The following is a 23,331-nucleotide window of genomic DNA, read 5'->3' as shown; positions in this document are numbered from 1 at the left end:
AGATTATGATAAAATCTAACTTAAATAAACGTACTGATGCGTATAATTAAGAGCAGCCACTGTCTCTTCGAAAATGTGCGTCTCAACGTACCTCCGCTTTCTGACACACCAGCTTCCGGAGAAATCGTTCGAAAAAACGAGATGGTGGGTAAAGAGAAAGAGCAAGATCCGACAGAGATTGGCTGCTTGCACTTGCAGCTCATACATCTTGCTCGTAGCGAGATTCCGCCTCCCTTTCCGGCGCTGCTAACGTTAACTCGGGAAGAAGAAATGGGAAGTTGTACATATATCTCCCTCTCCTCGCAGATATCCCACCGAAAATTAATTACATGTTGCGCGGAACGTAATTAGTAATTTTGTTCTAATTAGGGAAAATTACTCCCGGGAGTGCACAGAGGAAGGAACTCTTGTTGTTATTTATACACGAGCTGCGAACCGTACGAATGCAAAATGGAAGATTCGCTATAATTAGTTTTCAATGTGAGAATTGAATGTTACAAATAGAGATTGTATTAAAACGATAATTATTACGATTATGATGAATACTTTGATAAATGATTGTAATTAAATAACCATTATTAACAAAAAGAAATTACTTGTATCAAATATATATTTTGCATATGATTAAGAGATTTTATTACATTTCGTTAAGTCAGTGAAATAATAAATTATTATATATATATATATATATATTTATATTATTATATATAATAATTATATATTTGTAAACAATTATCTTATACGAAAGTTATATAAATTATATTAATTACACACCATACACACACACACACACACACACACACACACACACACACACACACACACACACACACACACACACACACACACACCACCCCACCTCACCCCCCACACATATATATATATATATATATATATATATATAATTTACTTAACTTATAATAATGTGATCAATATCACGTCGTCAGATTTTCTTACTTTGTACAAAGAAAGTGTCAGATTTGACACAATTTTTCTGCATATTTACGAGAGAACAGTGACCTAATGTTTCTAGCACGACTTTGGATAAAAAGGCGACCCGCCGCTCGTTATGATTTATAGGACGTGGATGACGCTTGTAAAGCGGCCATTGTTCGGTCCTTTTTGCAACGACAATCCCCCGCGCAATTGTTCCAGTACGAAGGGTGCATATTATTTTGAGCGTAGCCTGTCAACGACCGAAAATCGGTGAGGAAAGCGGAAGGGGTGCTGATAAATGACCGGTACAAATGCGTGCGGCGCGTTCGCGGCTATATAAAGGCACATTACTTCTCGATCTACGCCGCTAATTAAAGATAATTGCCTGCGCCTGAGCAGCGATGTGTGAAAAATAGGTAAGCGATAATTATCATGTGTTTCTAAGTTGTGTTACGCGTAAAGATAACTTATAATCATCTTTATGAATATTAAATAAAAAAATGCGATATTAAAAATAAAGTAAAATAGTGCATTAAAATAATAATCTAAAAATTTATCATTATTGAAATTTAGGAAAAACATAAACAAAATACTACATAATTATTGCATAATTCTTCATAATTAATTTTTCTCTAAATTCATAATAATTAATAGATTTAATATTCGCAGATCCAATTCTCTCATAAATAAATAATTTATTCACGAATAATATAATCTAATATATTAATATAACACTGCAATATCCGAGAAATTTGTTAAATAAAACCGTTCCTATATACTTAAATATATTATGTAATCAGATTCTATTAACTCAAACAAAACGTAAAACAAAATAGATCACAAAGCAAAGCAAATCAGACAGGAAAAACGAAAATGTCACTTTGGTGCATTAATATGCTTTAATTAAACAAACTGAAGTGTATTACTTCCGCCTTTGTTTTTTAATTAGCGTACCAGTCTCGAATGTCTCCAATTTGCTATGCGATAAACGCAAACAAATCCGCGTCACATGGAAGAGGCGTACAAGCACGATCGCGATCCGTAACTAAAACGGAACGGGACAGTGCACTTACGAGAAGCATCGGCGACGATCACCTTGAATTTTAATTAGACCATTAACAGGCATTCCGTTCGGTGGGCAATTCAAACTTTTGTATTTTGTTCGGGACTACCGCTCGAAATACCTCAGGAGAAATGTTACCGGTGTGGAAAAAAATAGACGATCGGGATAGGGAAATTGAGTCGTAATAACAATATAGCTCTCGGGGAGAGATATTATTCTACGATGGCAAAAACATCGATCAGCCAATTTCCGAGGATATCGGTGCGCATAAGCCCGGGTCTGGACTAACGTTTTTTTCTCTCTTTTTATAAACGTGCGCACGTATACATATCCATATTGCATCGATGCACGTTTTGCAAACGCGTATACAAAGCGTAGTCGCATATAGAGCGACACACCACACACACACACACACACACACACACACACACACACACACACACACACACGCACGCACGCACGCACACACACACACACGCACGCACACGCACGCACACACGCACACATATATATAACGTTAGCTTAACAAAGGTTGGCGCGATAAATCTCTTGGTTACGAGGGGGTTAAAAATTAACCCGCGCTTGATGCTACCCAGTACCGCCTACCGCGTCTCGGCTATTTGTCATGATCTACGGTTTATTGTCCGAAAGGAATTTCTCGGCAAGGAAACTACGCGGCGAACGGGACGTGCACCGTGCATAAACTCGCGCGGAATATGTGCGAAGGTTCCGTCGTGGAATTTCCAGAATTCTTTGGTGCAATAATAATACTGGATTCCAATTCAAAAAAATTCAAATACGCATCTGAAACTTACTTTACTGTAATTGTCTCTGTACATGTTTCTCTACGATATATTTTTTATGTATGTACATTTTTAACGCAACAAAATTCCGCTTTTCCAAATATATGATATTGATATAGTTGATATAATTTCGCGAAACATGTATATCTCGAATTTTTCATAGAAATTCTCACCTCTTGCATAAAACAGAAGAGTATCAGTTAGTTTAAAAAAAATTTTTCAAGATTCTTATAAATGTGCTTCAAAATATCTTCCATTTATTCAAAAAAATATTGTGTCTCCTCTGGACTTGCACTTCACTTCACTTTTCAGACAAGCGAGCCATATATCAAAACTACCAGCCTCAACATCATTAGCTTTTTGACGTTCTTTTTCATTTCGCCACGCAAGCACCGTGAAAAGCTGTGCGTTAAAAATAATAAACGAGAATCTACCGCACAGAGTGGTGCCCGACGCGCCGTTTGCGGAGCATTCTATCTCGAGACCTCTCTAGACCGGAAACACTCTAAAAACTCCTCGATCTTTTTTAACAAGAAGGACTCCCTCGATCCGCAATTACTCGGAAACGACTCATAAAACTCATAAAATTTTGAATCTTTTTTTGCGCTCGAAGAGAAGGGCAATTATTGAGTCGTGATTAATGCATGCAAGAGAGAGAGAGAGAGAGAGAGAGAGAGAGAGAGAGAGACATTAAAATAAAATTAAAACAGATAAACTCTGCGCATTGCAATAATTCTATGCGTTTGCAGAGGTAGCTGCACATATCACGCCTACTGATATGTACAAACTTACTATGCGGTATCTCCTTTCTCAACCCTTTCCGAGCTGTATCCGGCGTTATCTTTCTCGTTGCCTTGCAATGTCTTCTGTCTCGATTTCACCACTATCAGTTTCTCTGCACCGAAACCATGTATACGCGTAACAATAGAAAACTTACGGAGACTATTCCGCGGTTGCATGGAATTGCCGGAATATTTTACCAGACGAAATATTTTTTCCAGGAATCACGTTAACTGCACGAGTGCCGAATGGTAAAACTGGGATAACAGCAAAAGCCATTACGCATTCGTGTGGTTAAACAAAAAAAAATACGAGAACGTTGCACATGTCATACAGCACTTACCAAACGCACTCATCAGACTGCGCTACGCAAGTGATTTTTAATGAAGAAAAACTCTCAGTATATAGATATAAAATATAAAATGTGATATCTACTTATTTTATTATATTTCTTAATATATCAATGTTTCTTCAATAAAATTCTTATGATTTAATAATTCTTTATTAATTTTCTATTATCCTTAATTAATTTTATATTTTATCAATTTCTTAAAAAACATATTTGCAAATATATCCATTTTAAATATTGGAAAGTCTTCCTAAGATATTTTGCATAACACATTTTGTTTCATTTTTCTGATTTTACATTCGCGAAAATCAAGAAATGAATGAAAAATGAATAACATAGTAAAATTTCTCTTACATATATCCGGGTACCACGTTACTATATCTGATGACAGAAGTATACCAGATATTCGTATGACAAGAGTGAAAAATATTTTTCGCGATGGAAAATCGCGAGGGGTTGAAAGCACGGGAGTTTTCTTCCTTTCAAAAAGCATACATACGTGCACGCCATAAAAATCCGAACGAATAATACCTTTAACAAAAAATAACAAATCCATGAAACATTGTGCATATAATTCTATAAAAACTGAGAATACGTGTAAAATAAAAATTAATAAAACGTTTTTATCTTTTATTCTTTCATTCTGCTTTAATGATCTTTATTATTTTGATTGCAAAATTAATTGTGGGAATGTAATTACTAAATTTCTTATTTATTTTTGTTAGCTTGTAATAATGGTTAATTATTAATTATTAATTTAAAATAAATTATTATAAAAAAATATCAAATTTTAATCCTTCTTTTAAGTCTTGCTATATTTATTCCACCATCGTGCATCAACGTACGGCATTTATTGTGTATATTTTCTTTCCATTTTTCACCGTGTTTGGGACAATAAAATATATTGCGACCAACTGCAATTTGGAGCGTAAATCACGCAACAAACTCGCTTTTGCGATGCGAATCGCATGGAAAAAGGAGGAAAGCAGATGATGCGGGTAGCTATGCTGTTCGTGTCTACGAATGCAACCGGCTCATTACGCAGCATGTTTACGCGTGTGCACTAACGCTTTGACACTATAATATAATCGCCGAGCGGCGAATCCCACGGGACAGCGAGAAAACACCGTGGGGCAAATCTCGTCCTCGTGGCCGGACCAATTACGTTGAAACGTTGAACGTTGCCACAATGCTACCCTACGAAATGTACACCCACGGATATCATGCCCGGAATTATGGCAGGTATTAAGAGCATTAGGAAGCTATTGTCGCGTGGGCGTGCAACGTGCCGTACCAAATGCGCGTGTAATTGTTCACCGTCGAATGATCAGGGGATCGTCGAAGCTAGTTCAGAACTTAACCATGTTCACATATATAGATATATATTTCAAGCGACGATATGTGCATCTCTCTCTCTCTCTCTCTCTCTCTCTCTCTCTCTCTATCTCTCTTTCTTCTCTCATGTACAAATGAACGAAAATTAAATATTCATAATTATAAAATTTATATATATTCTAAAAAAGTGTATAATTTTGCAAGAAATCAGGTATAATAAAAATCATAATAATTGTATTTCTTTGTTCATAATTAAAATTAGTAAAATTAAAACGTATAAATTTTTTATCATATTAAGCTTCATAAATATCAAATGTACATTTTAATGTTGCATATATTAATTCTAGGCAATGTATATGAAGACTATCTATTATATATATGTTGTATTATTCATTACCGAAAGGAATTATTAAACTCTTAACTTTGCTTTCCTTCGAAAGAATATTAACATACAATTGTACTTTCAATTTGGTTCATAATTTCCAACGATGTTCATTACTCTGCTGTGTCAAGCTTTTTCTTACCTTCCCCATTTAATTACGGTCTTACATTAGAACGATGCGGCCAGTGTTAAGCCGATCATCGTAATAATGCTAGAGGAGGTACTTTGACGATAAAAGGATGTATGGCAAAAGCCGATCATCGAAAAGTTTAGAACAGTATTTTCTCCTCCCCGTATCAGTCATAGTCCCTTGAAAATTTCATTTTGGTAGCAATCACAACAAATCGGCTTTACGTTCATGCTCGAAAAGACAGTAATATATCCCAGTGCCATCGGTACCTACGCGAATAGAAAAACCTCGTTCTTTGCAAATAACATTTTTTCAAGATAAGCCGCTTAACCAGATGGCGTGATATCGTAATATTTTTATAGAAATATTGCATAAAATTATTTGAAATTATATGAAATTAGAAGAAAAAGATAATACTAAATGATGTAGATAGACAATAATAGACAATAGTAGATAGACAGAAAGTAGAAAAATGTCATTAATTGACAAAAAATTTTAAATTGTATATATAGCAAAAAAATATTAAAATAATCCTTTTATCGTTTTTATAACTTTTTTGCCATGCTGATTTCTAACTATAGTGCAATAGCGCGCACGCAGGGATGAAAATCTCTTTTCTAAGAACACGTCTCGTGTTATAAATGGAGAGCCGGAAGGAAAAGCGTTTGCACCGAGTAAAATAGTTTAGTTATGCGAAGGAGAGCTCGGTGAGTGCCGTGCAGCGAAAGAATCGAGAAAAAATATATTTGCCTCGCGAGGCGATGCGGAATTCTGAAGAGTAGCAGAGAAACAGTTCGCAAAGCAAATGAGTTACTTAACGAAGACTCAAAACTTTCTGAAAGCTACGGAAATATTCAGAAAGAATGAATTAATGCAGACCATTTCTTTGTTACAGTAGTATTTTCTCTCAAACTTGTACCTAAAAATAAATACATCCATATTTGTGCGAGTATAAGTGGATATTATTATATAATAAAAAATTAGTTCTTTTTACAATTCAAGTTATAAAATGGCACAATTTTTCAGTTTAAAAAACTTATAACATTTCATTATTTTACATCAAATTTAGTTTTTTTTTTTTAATTTAAAGACCAGAAATATTCGCCAGATTAATTCGCTTTATATTGCATAATAAAACACAAGTATTTTACATTGAAATAAATTCCTCTATTAATTATACAGCATTAAAATCAAAGCTTCTTTCTATCAAATAGAAAGTTTGTTCAGACGACACTTTGAGAATAAAATACTAGATTAGCTTCAATTCATCAAGTAGAAAAGGTCAATGAGGCTTTACGACAGCGATTGTCAGCATGTTACACGTTAAAATGTAAAATTATCAAAGTGCTGCCGACTCATATGTATTCCCCAAAGAATCTGTGCTATTAATACGGGGCCGACTTCGCGCCAGCAGGCAAGTATGCGGCAGCTGGTAGGAAGAAGAAAAGTACAATTAAACCGTACGTCGACGCGCACGTTTTGCTTTAATTAATCCAGATTTCTCTTAGTCCCGCGAAGAATACCAAAGCAGCTTCAACCCCTTTGTCTGGCGACCTAATAAAGTCCTCGGCACGTTTATCTCCGAGAATGCCTTTCGCCTGAAAATCAGCCGTTATCTCACACCTTCGCACGCTTGATATGGAGGCTTATGAAGTAAATTTATTTTTAAACGTATGTATAATATTTTAAAAAATATTAAGGAATAAATTGAACACGATTGAATAGCGAATATAAACTTAGAAAAATTCTCTTCGTTTTCACTTGTGCCGAATTCTTAAAAAGCATTTTTAAATGTGTGTATGTTGTGTGTGTGCATACATACAAAGCTTATAATACAATATTCTCCAAATAATTTTTTACAATTTTTGATTATTCTAATAATAATTTTTATCATTCAAATTATATGACCTCTTTCAATCTATACTTATAAATGTTTTCTCATATGCTATTATTGTTGTTTCTGAGACGTTTCCGAATGTCTAAACATGTTTTCCAAACAGACAATGTGACTCCAAATATCTTTCCAATCCTGTTTTCTTCAAATCGGTAACTATTTCTGTTAGTAAATAAAGTGCTAAAAATAATAATTGGCACGATTCCTATATTGCTTCAACAAGAAATATTATTTATCTAATAAGTGAACTAACTAAATTTTATATGTGAGTATCCCAAAGTATACTTCCCAAAGTATTACTCATGAAATAAAAGCGAATAAATTTTGTCTGGAAATATAGAACTGGCAGTTATTTAATAAAATTTATTGAAAAATTATTCAAGCACAAAATGGATGCGCAATAAAAAATGTGCTGTATGAAATTGTTTGCGTGTCAGGAAAGAAAATTTCCGTCATAAAGTTTGCCAATATTCGTTAGTAGCTCAATGAAAAAAAGCAAATAAACCTTCAGCAACACTTTCTTCTGTTTTACTCATCTTTTTATAACGCTTTTATTTATTGGAGAAAAAGAGGTCAAAGTAAAGTGCAAACATGTAAAGATTTCTTTTCTCCCTTATATCCGTATATATCATTTATAAATATATTAAATGATAGATTGAAAATAATTCTAAGACAATTGCGACACTGGTTATTTTCGGAACAATTTCAGAAAATTTTAGATATATAGACAACTGTTAGCTATCAGTTAGTAAATTTAATTATTATTTGTTACATAATTTTTGTTATAAATGTTTTATATATATATATATATATATATATATCTATAATATATGTCTTTTGACACGTATTATATATATAAAACATTTATAATAAAAATTGTAACAAATAATAATTATATTTGCTCCTTTTCACGACAGATAACTATGAACTAATATCGTACTCATTTATGTTTTTACAAGCGTTTATGGCTATAATAGTTACGTGGCAAAGGTTTCGCACGATAATTTAGTACAGCGCTTAATATGAGAGTTGTGTTCTGCGGCGGTTTATCATGATATAGCCTATTTTATAGGCTAACGCGATAGGGAAGGATGATGGCGCTGAAACGCATGAAGTGCAGAGTGACATTTCGGAAATTAACGATTTCTAGTTGCTGACAAAGCCGGATTTATGGACCGAGCTCGAGCGCGTAGAGTATCGAATCGGCCGCTTTAATGAACCCCAGGGCAATCCTCCGCCTAACCTTCGTGTCGCATACAATATACGTACGTTCCAACCCCAGCCTCAGCTTTGCAACTATACCGATTACTGACGAACAGACGCATACATGCAATTTCAGTCCAAATGCATTTCAGAAAACTTGTTATATAGCTACGAACTTTTGCATTTTATTACATTTCCTTAAGATGCTTTTTCAAAACCAAATCTGTCAGAGTTCTTATTATCTCATTATCTTCTTGATCTCAAACATAACACACATACAAGTATAGTACAATAAAGAGTTACTATAATAAATAGCATAGTGTTTAATAAATATAAAAAAACAAGAATGCATTTATGATAACAAATGAATATAATCAAGTAATTATATTCAGCATTCACATAATATTTTGAGAATTATTAGAATAAAAATATTATTATAATTGTATAATTATAATAATATATATTGTTATAGATAATAACATCCTCTCGTAATAATATCCTCTCCAATCCCTTTTTTATAAAAGTACTTCTGTTTTTAATAGATAATATAATAACGTTGAAAATTTAATTCAAAATTGTAATTCAATATTGAAAATAGTTTAATAAAGCAACAGCTTAATGAAGAAATCTCAATTTTATTATTTTCTTTTGAAAGAGTTATAACAACCCCTCCTATTATTTATATTAAATACAATTAAATATAATGTCTTGAAAAAAATAATACAAATGTAAATGAAATATAAAAATATACGAATAAAATAAAAAAAAAATTTGTAAGCATAATAAAATAGTAATTAATGTTATTTTAATTAAATTGATTAAATTAAATTTCAATTAAATATTAAATATTTCCATAAATACATATTTAATTGTATAATTTAAAGAATGTAAAATATTTTGTAAACTAATGCGAGTAAATATTTTGCAAGTTTCTGTGCAGGTTTCCTTCAAATTTCCTCTACTGAAGCTCTGTATGCGAAAACCTCGACTCTCCAATGTCCACAGTCTCGCATAAAGTCGTGCAATTTCCGATTACTTAGCCAGGCCGTGTATTTTCGCGGCGGAGCGCAGTAGAAAAAGGATCATGTGGGCGGACAGACGAAATTCACATATATACGCATTCTGCATCGCTTTACAGAACTGCGTGGAAATCTGCCGCTTGATACGAAAGAGGGAACGACGGACCGATGCATGCATATGCAGATTTGCGGCGCTTCGAGGACCGCCTTGTTACCGCCGACCGACCGACAGACCGGACCGGTGCAAAGGCCATAGGAGAATCCCACATGCCGGTTATAGACATTAACTAAATATTTGCGCGGACCACAGGCAGAGAACTGCTGCGCGAGAACGTCTGGGATTAACCTCGGGCGATGGTACGTTAACGCGATGCGGGAGGAAGGAGATTGCCTGTGCGCAAGATGCACAGAGAACGAGATGGACGGCAAGGGAACTTACTGCTCTCATCCTCTGATGACAAGCCGACCGGAAAAGCAGAGAGAGACTCGGGTCGAAATTCAAAGACGAAATGCTAATCGTACGCAATTGCGCGTCTATGCAGCAATCTAGGCTGCGACCATAGCAGAAATAGAAAGAGTGTGAAACGAAACAGTAGTTTTATAATTCCCTTTTAGAATATTTTTCATTCAAATTTTTGATAACGATCTATACCACTGACAATATTCAAAATAGTTAAGAAAGCGCAGATAATACAAAATTATTAATTATTTTTGTAAAATTTTTTAAAATTAAAAATATAATAATAAAGATACTCACGTAATTGTTTCGTCACCAATCGATGCCTCTTTCAGTTTCCTCCTCCGCCGTTTCTTCTTGTTGATGGCACTTACACAACATTCATTCGTAAAAACACATTTAATTATATATTATTATCCATTAATTATTAGAATATAATTGCGCGCACTAATTATTAGAATATAATTGCACAATGCATCGTGATGGTTCATATACGAAACTTACGATACTCGCAATGTGCAATTTATTATAGCGTAATAAAGAATAATGTCAAAAGTGAAAAGCTAATGTCTATGTGATATTTGCAACGTTTTACGAAAATAATGAATGACAAAAAAAAATCCGAAATCGAGTGCTCAATTTCACGCTCCACTTGATTTAACGATTCGCGTATCGTTCCACATTTTCGATCTGAAAATATTGAACAAATTACATTCAAACTGATGAAGAAGCGCGATGCGAGATATTTCGATTCAAGCATTATCAAGAATTATTTCCTGTAAATATCATAAACCGATAATGTACAATTTTCATTCGTTATCTCCGATTTCTACTTTAATTGGCTAAATCACATGAAATATCTTTCGATAAATAATCATCGTTCGAAATGTTAGTCGTTAAAGTCAATTAATCGTATAAGCTAATGATTATATTAATTATTCGTAGGTAATAATCGCGATTGCGTCTCAAATAGTAATGCGAAAATGTACGGAGAGGCATGTGGTGACGCAACCTGCTCGAGATCCACAATACGAATGATAGCGCGACGGTCTTGTGTACACACCCATGGTGTATACCATATGAAGGAAACAAAACAAAGTAGTCCTTGAATATCTGAGGTAGCTTTGTATACAAGGTAGTCCTTAAAATATTAGCGCACTACAAAATAATTGTGTGAATTGAATCATCTATATCTCGCGTATTAGATACAGTAACAAACTTTTTGGACACTACACAATTTTTTTTTATTTTGTCGCAATATTGTAATATTGTTCATGATACAAAGAGGATATATTTTTAATTGTATATTTTTTCTTTATCATGAGGAAGACTAAAATTATAATGTGACAAAGTAAAAATTGAATGGCGTCCAAATATTATCGTCACCGTAAATTATTAATAATTAAACGCTTCGATATGACTATACAATTTTCATCATTTATATTTGACAATCGTGTATTATTACGCGTTCTTAATCTAAAATGATTTCGATGAAAAATCAAAATGCCACAAGAGATTCATAAAATAAAATATGATAGTAAAGAGTTATTACACTCATAAATAACACATGCACATCGTCAATTCTTATCATGAGATTTCTAGTTCAGATGCATAAAATTACGCAAAATATTTATTTGAATAATAAATAACTAATTTTTATTTTTATTTTTAATCAAAATAAAGATAAATTTATAAATATTGTCCAATAGATTTAATAATTTTTCAAAGTAAGTAATAATTAGACAAATTTTTATAAAGAAAAATTTAATAATTTACATGTAGCAGTTAAAATTCGTTAGTCGGTATCAGGTCGGTATATATTAATTGTGATATTATCGATAATCTTTATGCATATGAAATCGTTCAATTAATATCCTTTTCAGATAATCAATAGCAAATGATAAATCGATGTGCATGGAAAAGCAATTGCTGAATATTTCTAAAAATGTACTTTACATGGTATTATTGGCCAACTCTGAGCGCATCTTTATTATCAATTAAAATATACTAAAATATCAATTATTAAAATATCATACAATGAAATATATATTATATATAATATATATATATATATATATATATATATATATATATACATATAAAATTTATATTTGTATCATTTGAATATGTATAAAAATTTATATATATATAAATGTCAATTTATATCTTTAATCATCTTTATATTTTTAAAATTTTTAATTCTGTAGAAATTATAATTGTAATTATAATTGTAAATAATCGATAATTGAAAAAATTGTATCTATGAAAGTTTCTGAACAAATATACACGAATGATTGAAGTAATAATTAAATAGACAGAATCGATCTCTAATAACACAACATATAATCAATAACTTTATTAAATAATGAACCCATTCATTGAACTATCGCCAAATGCTGATTATACCAGTGACAACCTTGTTATCTATCGTTGACATAGTCGTGACAGATTAATCGAATAGCTACTAAACGTGGAAGCAAATTTAAATCGATCAAGTACTATTATTTGTCATGGACTAAATAATACAAATGATAGTAGATTTGCCAAAGTCAAAATGACATATGACTAATATATGCGCAAATAATTAATCATACAATGCTTATTTATCATGAATGCGATGAAGATATATAACTCTATAAATATAAATATGTTTGATAAATATGATAAATATATGTTATTATAATTTAATCTCCAAATATTATAATAGAAAAATATATAAAAGAAACTAGATAAATAATAAGAGATACATTTTCTGCTTTTCATTAAAACAATATGATATCTTTTGTCGTCAGCATTTTCACCGAGTAATTCCCGAAAAAGCCCCTCTTTTCCCTCTGATTCGAAGAGAACGTTATCCGGATAAGATTTAAAAATTCCCAGAAAATCCCGGGATTTTACGATTTGAACCGCCACAGCTCGTTTTTTTTTTTCCCTCACTTTTGACAACCGGCTATAGACGTCATTCCATCGGCCAAAGATATATCTGGTATGCCCGATATCGCGACGGTACGGTATGCGAATGGTACGGATGCACGTGCGTGTCGTGTAAGATACACGTGCACGCATACCAGCAACGGTCTCGATCACGCTCGCGCGAGAGAAACGGGTCACCGGAATGATACCCATTTCGAACCGGTCTTCAAGAACGAATCACTTATTTTACGAACATCCGCGTGCACGCATTTGCGAGAGCACATACAATACAATCAAAGGGACTCACGCATGCTCACAAGAAAAAGATACTTCGAACTTATAATTATCATCGACCATACAACGATACGATTTTACATAGCACCGACTCGAATGGCGAGTCTCGAACAGCCGGTCGGACGAGTTCGTGGCCTAAATACTCGTTACTTGAATGTCATGTGAATACGAATTCCTCTTTTACTCTTTTTTAATACAAAATTTTAATTTACATTACAAAAAACCAAATCTTCTGTAATTTGTATATAATTGTCGAATATCGAGAAAAATATTTATATAAAAGAATTTATAATCAGAAAATAAAATTCTTAGGGTTATTCTATAATAAAGTATGCAAATAGAGCTATTCTATATAAAGTATCCAATAAGTATGCAATAAGACGTAAACAATATACAAGCTAATTGACCAATCACAGTTGATTATTTTTTTGTAAAAATCTAACTGGTCAATTAGCTTGCTGTTTACATCTTATTGCATACTTTACGCAATCGTAACATGGTTTTTAGACTTTTTTTCAAGATTTATCAAAATTTATGCTCAACTTTCATTAACTTTCCACTGAATGAAACTTTCTGTTGAATAGCATTTATAATGTGCTCGATTTTCGAGCAACAGGAATCACGAGTGGTGTCGATACCCATCGCGTATACGAGTGACATTGCATTTCATCGACGCGTTTTGCTCATTGCAAATTCCACAACTGTATGTACGTATATGCGAAATGACGAGTGCAGTTAGCCATGTATGCTCACAAGTTACGCACCAGACACATATGTTTCTGTCTCATAAATAAGGCACACTCTCACTGAAAGCTTCGTTGATAATCGTCGTGCTTATGTGTTTCTAGAAAATGCGACGTACATTGTTATTTATTACAATAAAGAGTGCGCATACAATGCATAATACAATTTGCCTTCATATTTTTATATAATTATTTTTATATTTTTATATAATTCCAATATTCTTATATTTCTACAATCAATAATTTATATAAAGTATTCATGCTATCAAATTAATTGAATTTCTAATAAGAGGAAAACTTAGAAATTAAAATCTACGAGGAAGATTTTATTTGAATGCATCCAACAGAAATTAATTTTTTTTTTAATTAAAATTTAGTTCAATAATTCACTAATTATAAAATGTGTTAATTATAGACATACATTGATTTCCGGTATTTTATTATAAATTTATTCATTAATATAATAATGTGGGAAATTATTATCGATTATATGAATTATTGAGAAAATAAAATAACCTACCTTGCTCTTGATTAAATATGTGGAACAAAACACAAGTTATAATCTCCACATTTCCAATATTGGTTATATCGGAAGCCAATTACTGAATATCAATTTGTTGCACAATAATAAATAATACGCTAAAAAACCAGGCTATTGCGCGATGTCACAAATAAATAGCACGAATAAATACCAATTAACTGAAATTTATACAAAACGCCGATAAAACCGATAAATGAGCTCGCCTGATTAGCTGTGGTAAAATTTGTCAATTACTGTTTAATCTGACATGGAACGTACTCCTATACGTATCTCACTAACTGGAAAATATGAATCATTATGTAATATAACGAAATAGGGAAATTTAAAACTCATATATAACTATATTTGAAAAACTGATAAAGTTCAAGACGAAAAAAATATTTAAGATTTAGATTAGATATTTTTAGCTTCGTTAAAAGACAAAGTTCTCTTTTAATGAAGATAAAAATATAACGAAAGAGATCAAATTGATCACGTTAACTTTCTCATCTTTCTATACACGAAAGATCAGATATTATGCGCCAGAACGTAACGCTAATAATTGGACAAATCAAATTACTCGTATGCTCTACATTTACTCATCGTGATAATTAACGTCTCCTGTCGAGGCGGTAATATAATATGGCGGATGTAGCATGCAACGCGAACAAAGTGAGATCGTATACGAGATATGTCTTCTCGATTTATAAGCAAAAAGAAAAGTGACTAATATCGTTAGTTATGCAATTTGTTTGTCAGCATTAATCTTTTTCATTTATGTATCACATACCTTCTTAATGAAAAATGAAGATAACTTTATGATATTCTAATATAATCTCTTCTTTTTAAAAACTTTCAGAGATATATGACCAATAATAATGAAATTAAATAGGTCAACTGAAGAAACGAGAATTTTTCATATTTTTCGTAAAATAAAGCAAGAGGAATTGTTGGCATGCAACGAGATCGAGGAGCGAAAAAAGAACCGTTTTGAACTTTGTAAGAAACTTATATGAAAACACCATTTCGTTCAAATATCGCAATATGTTTCATACGAAGCGACGATGATTCGATCACGCCTTTATGTTGCACCTTAGATATAAAACGGTATCACGCATATCTGCTGGAAGCCCTTTTCTTTAGTGCATCAATTTTATTCCGAGTGAGAACGAAATAGAAGTTTGAAATATGCGTTAAATTAAAGTATTTATATTTTCTTAAATAACTATTTCTTAAATGTAACTATATTTTTCAAGATATTGTGATATATAAAAATTAAGCTTAAAATAACATAAAGGTATTAATAAAAAATCAATACGTAAAGGGTTATTTATAAGATAGAAGATATAAGAGCACGATTAGTCTAACTTGCTGTGTATTACAAGATTAACAAATATCCCAATTAACAAATATCCCATAAATAATATAAAATTCATTCTGAAGCACAATTATGCGCGGAATAAAGCAGTTTTGAGATAATGTGTAAAACAGACGTTTCGGAATGGCCCTCTCACTTGAATGCAACGCTCGCCATACGAGCAGCTACAGTGTGACACTCCAAACAACGATGATTTAATCAACTCCGCTGCGAAAGCAGCACTCGGCTTCGATTGCGGTTGCCATGCTTAACGACCGAATCGTTTCCTGCAGGTTAACGCGATTAGTCCGCCCCATTAGCGCGTCGCGTTTAAGCGCCGCATCGCGCCGACGATTACGGGGCGAGTCAGGTCAGTCACCGAACACAGTCTTGAATTTTCCCAACCTACAAGACACTCCCGATTTTAACGGTTGAAAAATCGGTTCCCGACCGAGAGGGGATGACAGCCGTGGAGCGACTTCGCCCAGTGAATTTTATTGCATCGCGCGATAAGTTCGCGGAGACACGGATTCTTCCGTGTCTCGCCGATTTTCACGATAAATGGCGGTGGCAAAATTTATAGCGTTCTAGAATAGCCTCTTTAAGCGGCGAGATTTCAATGATTTTGCGGTTTCGCGTCGATGTTCAACCAATTGGAAGGTCGTATAAATAACGTGTTGCGTGATATTTTTCGATCGTTTTAATCTATTTGATTTAAGCAACTATAGTTTCTGTATATTAAAAGAAAAAATTTCCAAATGTATTATGAAAGCGGACGGAATGCCAAGTAAACTCTGTATAATCGCGAGTATTTGAGAAGCTTTCACTACGTGTTGAACACTCGATTATATGGATTCGTTTCATCACAAATGATTAGTTAATACCAGATACCAGGTCAAAAGCATCATGATTTGCTGAATGATCAAGCGGCCTCCATCATTCAGGAAATGGAAATACTCGGTGATGTAAAGCCAGCTACGAAGTGAAACTAATAGTAACATCGGCTGCTTGATGGCGAACATCTCCCTTCAAACTTCTTAACATGCTGTATGCATTCCTGCAATGCCACGCGAAGTAAATCCCGATTACACCGGTATAGCATCACGTACTGCTGCACTTGTCTAAATGCATCCTTGCTTAAATTGCAGACTGCGGTCAATGCGTAAATGTGTAACACGTAATGTCATATTGATACGCGACTCTAATGATAACGCTTAGCGGAAAGGTCAACAAGTTCACCAAACATCGGGCCGCCAAGTTCACCCAAATATTTGCCACTTGAATACGCGATCGAATTTGCTTTCCAATTTAATTAAAACATTAATTGCTACGATAATTATTAAGCTGTATGAAAAAGTTATGTGAAAAAGAGGGGAATGATCTTATATACTTTTTTCATATCGAAATTAAATTATTGATAAAAACTGTTATTTATGTTATTTATGTTATTTATTTCATTGATTTATTTTCTTCACTGAAGATAATAAAGAAATATAAAGAAATTTGTAGACAAGAAAAATAGTGCTTGTTTTCAATGAAACATTTACAACGTGAATTTACAAATATATCACTCTCTTCACTATAAATTTACAATCAAAAAATTAATCTAAAAAAACAACTCATTAAGTATTAATAAAATTGCTACGAAATTAAAACAAAGCCGATTTGTGTTAGAAAAAAAAATTACTAAATTTAATCAACTCGCAAACTTTTTAATAAAATTATAATATAAGAAGAACATTTTTCTTACAGTCGCAATTGCGTTGAAATTGTAGAGAAGAACAGTAGAGAAACGTCAGTAAGAACAATTAAACTGTCCGGCAATTCTGTGAAATTGTATTATTCAGTGAATAATAATATTGTTTAGTGAGTGATAGTATTGTTCAGCGAGACGTTCTGAGATAGAAGAAAACAGAGCAATTCTCAGGAAAAACAGAGAATCCGAATGAAACTTACAATGCCTCGATCGATCTTCCACGGCCTTTTAACAACAAACAGTCCAAGGAAGATAGCATCCGTTCATATTATCCGCGTTATTCGCATTTTATTCTTTTTTACTCCTTTCCATATCTTAAGATGAATGGATTTAACGGATGCTAAAATCTGACCATGCCAATTTTTCACAAAGCTAAATAAATTTACACTTTGTTCAATGAATACATGTCTTTTGCAAAATTCACTCTTTATTAGCTATTAAAATCCACAAATAAATATAAAATTGCTTCTAGCTTGATTTCAATTTATTCACTACGAGTGAACACATCTATATTACAAGCGAATGTCGCAACGTTCTCGAAACAGAATAGCTTGATGTTTACGATTAAATGCATTTACCTCGACGGGCATCGCGTCACGGATTGCTCGGACATTATGCCAGCTGCCGCAGTTCGTGTATGCCTGTATGCAGTACGGCTGTCTTCACGTGTCATGAATGAAACAACTATACTCTCATGAAATCGCCTCACTTTTCGCGTTTCAATTAGATCCTGCGGTCGAATAATTTCGTCTTACTTCAAAAATATAATATAAAAAGACAAATTCATTTTTGCATTTATTTTTTGCACTTCTAAGTTTCATAATTTCGGAGATAAGAATCGTAGAGTTAAGTTTTCATAGCTATCTAGAAAGCTAGGTTCGTTGCCCAGAAAAGCTGACTACTAAACCGCACATGGCGCCCGAGACAATGACGATAAATAAGTGCTCGTGAGCCCAGCTTTTATGGTTTATTTGGCGCTTGCAGGAGCCAACACAGCAGGACATTACCGAAGACTGTATGCATGTGTATGCATGTGCGGGTGTTCGAATCCATTCAGACAATGATGAACGTATACGTCAATCACTGACATGTTCCAATCATAGGATAAATGGTTGTGCATGTTAATATGATTTTGTCATGAACGGGCATCACCACCATTGCGACTATGAAAGGAATTTCGATTCGCAAATCGAACGCGGTCTTGGCTCATGGACAAGTAAAATATCACAATTCCAGAAGTAGCCGAATCTTTGATAATGTGTGCCAAATTTTAGTGAGTACACTTGGCACACTCAAAATAATCCTCTCTTAATAAAATTAGTTTAAGTATTCATAATTACGTAGAAGACGACGTGTTTTATTATCAATTCAACGATTATTTATGTCATGAATTTTCCTTTTCTTCTTTTCTTTATTCTACAAGATATGTTACACGATGAAAATCTAAAATAACGTACAAAGTTAATGTAAACGTCTCGTACATGTTCTTGAAATTTAGAAGGAAATTTAGACGCAAGTCTGGAGAGACGACGTATTCTCTTATGGATTAAGTAATTTGGAGCAACTTCTCATAATTATGTAATTCGCTGCAAATTGAGGCATAACTTCGCATACTTAATTGTAGCTCTAATCTATTCTAATCTAATCTAAGTCGCTCTCGCGCAATTTCGAGTTATGGACAGGAGAGTAGCTTGTAAATTAGCACGTATAAATTTCATGAGCTTATATAAGCGACACAATACTAATTACTCATACGATGATTCCAGTTTTAGTTAACAAATTACACCTCAAATTCAGTGGAATAACAACAATTTATCATAATCTCTAACAAAAATCTCTCTTATATAGTATGTCTCTTATATAGTAAAGCAGAAACATTTGCATGCATATTAAAATAATGCAATATAAAAAATATATATATTCTCTACTACAAATAAATAAACGATACATCGTTAAAATAACGATTTGATGTTATGGAATTTGATATGGAATTTGGTATGGACACTTGATTATGGTGGGATTTGATATTATGGAATTGTTATGAAATGGTCCGTATTATGGAATTTACATGCGGATTTTGTACAATTTAATCAAAAAACGTATATCAATCTTTTACCGAAAATCAACGCGAGTTCTAGACAAAGAATCCGCGTTAGCTCGAGTTTGTCCGATGAGTCGCCCACATTTTTCCGGTTGCACAAACGTGTACAACTGCTCGTGTCGCACGCGATCACGCGAGAGTAGCCAATCGAAACGGATACCACGACAGAGGCCGCCGCACTCCATTATTATTCACATCACATTAAGCATTTATTATGTTTAACGTTACATTTACCTCGGGGTTCGTTCGCTTCTCGAGTTTGATGTAACATGTGAATGCATCATTTGATCACATCGGATACCAGAATCGCGACCGCACAAATAAATAACGATTCTATCGTAACGAATTTTGGAAATTTATAAACTTCCAGCTTTGATACTATAATTTAATTTTTCTTAATTTTGTATGTTTCCTTATTCCCAGTATATCATTAGTCTACATATTATAAATTTATATTAAATTTACTTTGAAATGACGAAAAAGCTAGAAGATTATAACAATTAGTAATTTTACTATTATTAATTTTTTTAAATAATTTTAATATTTGAACAATTTTGGATAATAATTGCTTTTAGTATCATAATCTAACAATGCATTATTAAATATATATATATTTTCATTAATCATGGTTAATGTAATTAGCATTAGCATAAGCAGCTATTAAATTTATCTATATTTTTCTATTAAATCGTTTAATCATAAATTTATAATAATTTTAAAGGGTTTCAGTTTTAGTTCTGTATAATATATTGTATCTAAAAGACTATTAATTCATTTATTTAATAATGTATTATGTTAATTAAATTTGTAAAAGCTGTATTTATTGTCGTCACTCTATCAAACAAATCAATTAAAATCATGATTGAAACACGATATAGCCTAATCAATAGATCATGAGCGTTTATTTATTTATTCATTATGTCATATTTGCAATTTAATTGAAGAATTTAAATGAAATAGTGATATCTCTTTTCGACTTCATATCATATGAAAGAAGAACCATGTAACAACATGAAACTATCTCATGGCGCATAATATTGCGAAATATATCACAACAATCATATAATGTTTTAATTGGCAAGTTTTAACGAATAATACATTTTAAACATGTTCTCAATTGACCTTCAATCAAAATGAGGCTATCGAACTGTCTATATAAGATAAAATTTTATTCTAATGTATCTCTCTCTCTCTCTCTTCCAATATGCTTTTGATATGAGATTCATATAAGCCATATATATATATATATATATATATATATATATATATATATATATATATATATCTAAAAGTAAAAGGGGTGAAAAATCTAAATTAAATTAAGATTCACGGGTTGCGACCCAATTTGATCAGCAAATAAAAGCATTGAGTACCGAGGGTTGGAGACAATCAATTTTTTCCCCTACGTTCTATGATATTATTCCGTGGAACACGTGGAAGTTGCATAATGCGAGCATAGGGTCGGCATATGTCGCTTAGGACTTAAAATAGAATAAAGCTTATTTTCATATAAATAAGAATATATATATAAAGTGTTAAAAAAGTATCTTTTAAAAAAGTCATTGAATTAATACAAGTAAAAATATGCGATAAAATAAAATAGTGTCAAGCAGTCTATCATTTTTCGAAATAATTATTTTACAACAATACATCACTTCTTTTCTTCAATATATCGTTTTGTGTTAAAAGTAGAATAAATCTGAATAAGTGTTATGTAAATAACTTTTGTTTGCAAAAATTCCATATAAAAACTGTAACAAGTTTACACAACGTGCTTGTTCAGCACATGATATGTTTAAGCACACGTTAAAAATCTGGATATGAAAATCCTAGAAGCATAAATACAAAATGCTTTTAAAAATTACATACAAACCGCAACAGGAAATTTAGCGGAAATGTATATATATGTTTTAATGCATGATATATGCATATGTTTATTAACTTTTAATGTCGCGAATAAGCAGATTTTTGTGTTTTTCATCTCTATCCGCAGATCGAGTGCACAATATTAAAATTTTGCCAAAAATACTCGCCAAAATTTATCTGTAAAATATACATTATTTAAAAAGTTAAATTTGAAAATAAATAATTTATTTCGGCATTATTTAAAAATTTAAATTCGTATTTGATCACATGATTCATAACGTATCTCAAAAATACTATTTTGCTTTATTGCTGTATTGAAATTTCGCGCTTTGAAAAATCCTGAGAGAAAATTGCTTTATTATATAAATATTTTAGAATACAACAAGAAAATAATAAAAATGTTGACATACAAAACACAGGCAATACGGCGTCACGTTTTTTCTGGAGCGTTCGCAAAGCATTATTCGTATATGTTAGACGTCATACCAGCCGACTCATTAAACTGTTTATACTGTTCCGAAATTTCGTCTTACCACGGTCAGCTGATAATGAATGATATCTTACCTTGGTGTCCCTGGACGTGTGGTAATAGTAAACAAAAGCGAACATCCACGCGCATGACAGAAGCAACGCGATCTTGACATTCCGCCGCATGACTGCTCTGGTTCGCACTTATTCCGCGTCCCACGCTTCCCGTTCGTCCGTCTACTGTCCAACGTTATGTCTTCTAACCGCAAATCGCAAATCTCGTCCTTCTCTCTCTCACGAAACGGAGCATGCACATCCGCGACCGAGAACGCGGTGCAATGCCACAAGACACCACTAACACGCGCGTACCGGCAGCCGAAGCCATACTGCCGAGGCTGATCAAACGCGGCAACTATAATGCTCGAAAGCAGATTCTCGCTTGGCCGTCGCCACCTGTTGGCTGCCTCCCGAACTAATTACACCCACTGAAAGGCGCCAGATTTCAGAGGAGCAGTTGAATGCTTTAGAAAAAAACAATATTCAAACACCGATTTTATTTATTCCATAAAATTTGATTAAAATTTTAATGTTTTCTCATATGTTACAATACACATTTACTATCACATTTTAAATCCATAAATAAAACATGTACATGTAATTAAATTACTAAAATATACGATAGAAGTTAATATCTATTTTGAAAAAAGATAAATTTTATTTAAAATATGTCAAATTACTTTATGAATGCATGTTTTTATTTACTATTAATTAAACAGAGGATATTTGTTGAAATTAATTTCTAATATAATAGAAATAAAAAGCAAAAAATAATAAAATTTTAAAATAATTTTATCAAGTTTAAGTAAATAATACACTATTAATAATTTCATTAATTTGTTAAATATTATATCATATACTTTTTATAAAAACTAAATTAAAATATTGCAAAATAAAAAATATTT

General features: G+C 32.5%; 1 protein-coding gene across 2 annotated transcripts in view; it reads right to left on the bottom strand.

Annotated features, from left to right (window-relative positions):
- Positions 1-22,772, bottom strand: part of Pgant2 (polypeptide N-acetylgalactosaminyltransferase 2) — a 183,217-nt gene extending 160,445 nt beyond the window's left edge. Inside the window, exon 1 of one of the 2 annotated variants that reach the window (XM_011638865.2) lies at positions 22,466-22,772. In XM_011638865.2, coding sequence (XP_011637167.1) covers positions 22,466-22,555 — 90 coding nt within the window. In that variant the 5' untranslated portion in view covers positions 22,556-22,772. The remainder of the gene's footprint in view (positions 1-22,465) is intronic. The other variant, XM_011638864.2, reaches the window with a different exon arrangement.
- Positions 22,773-23,331: the final 559 nt, after the last annotated feature.

This window comes from Pogonomyrmex barbatus, unplaced genomic scaffold (assembly GCF_055798465.1).
Source record: "Pogonomyrmex barbatus isolate J1 unplaced genomic scaffold, ASM5579846v1 scaffold5, whole genome shotgun sequence".
Classification (NCBI taxonomy): Eukaryota; Metazoa; Arthropoda; class Insecta; order Hymenoptera; family Formicidae; genus Pogonomyrmex; species Pogonomyrmex barbatus.
Note: the sequence above shows the minus strand (reverse complement) of the source record. Positions and strands in the feature narration are given on the sequence as shown.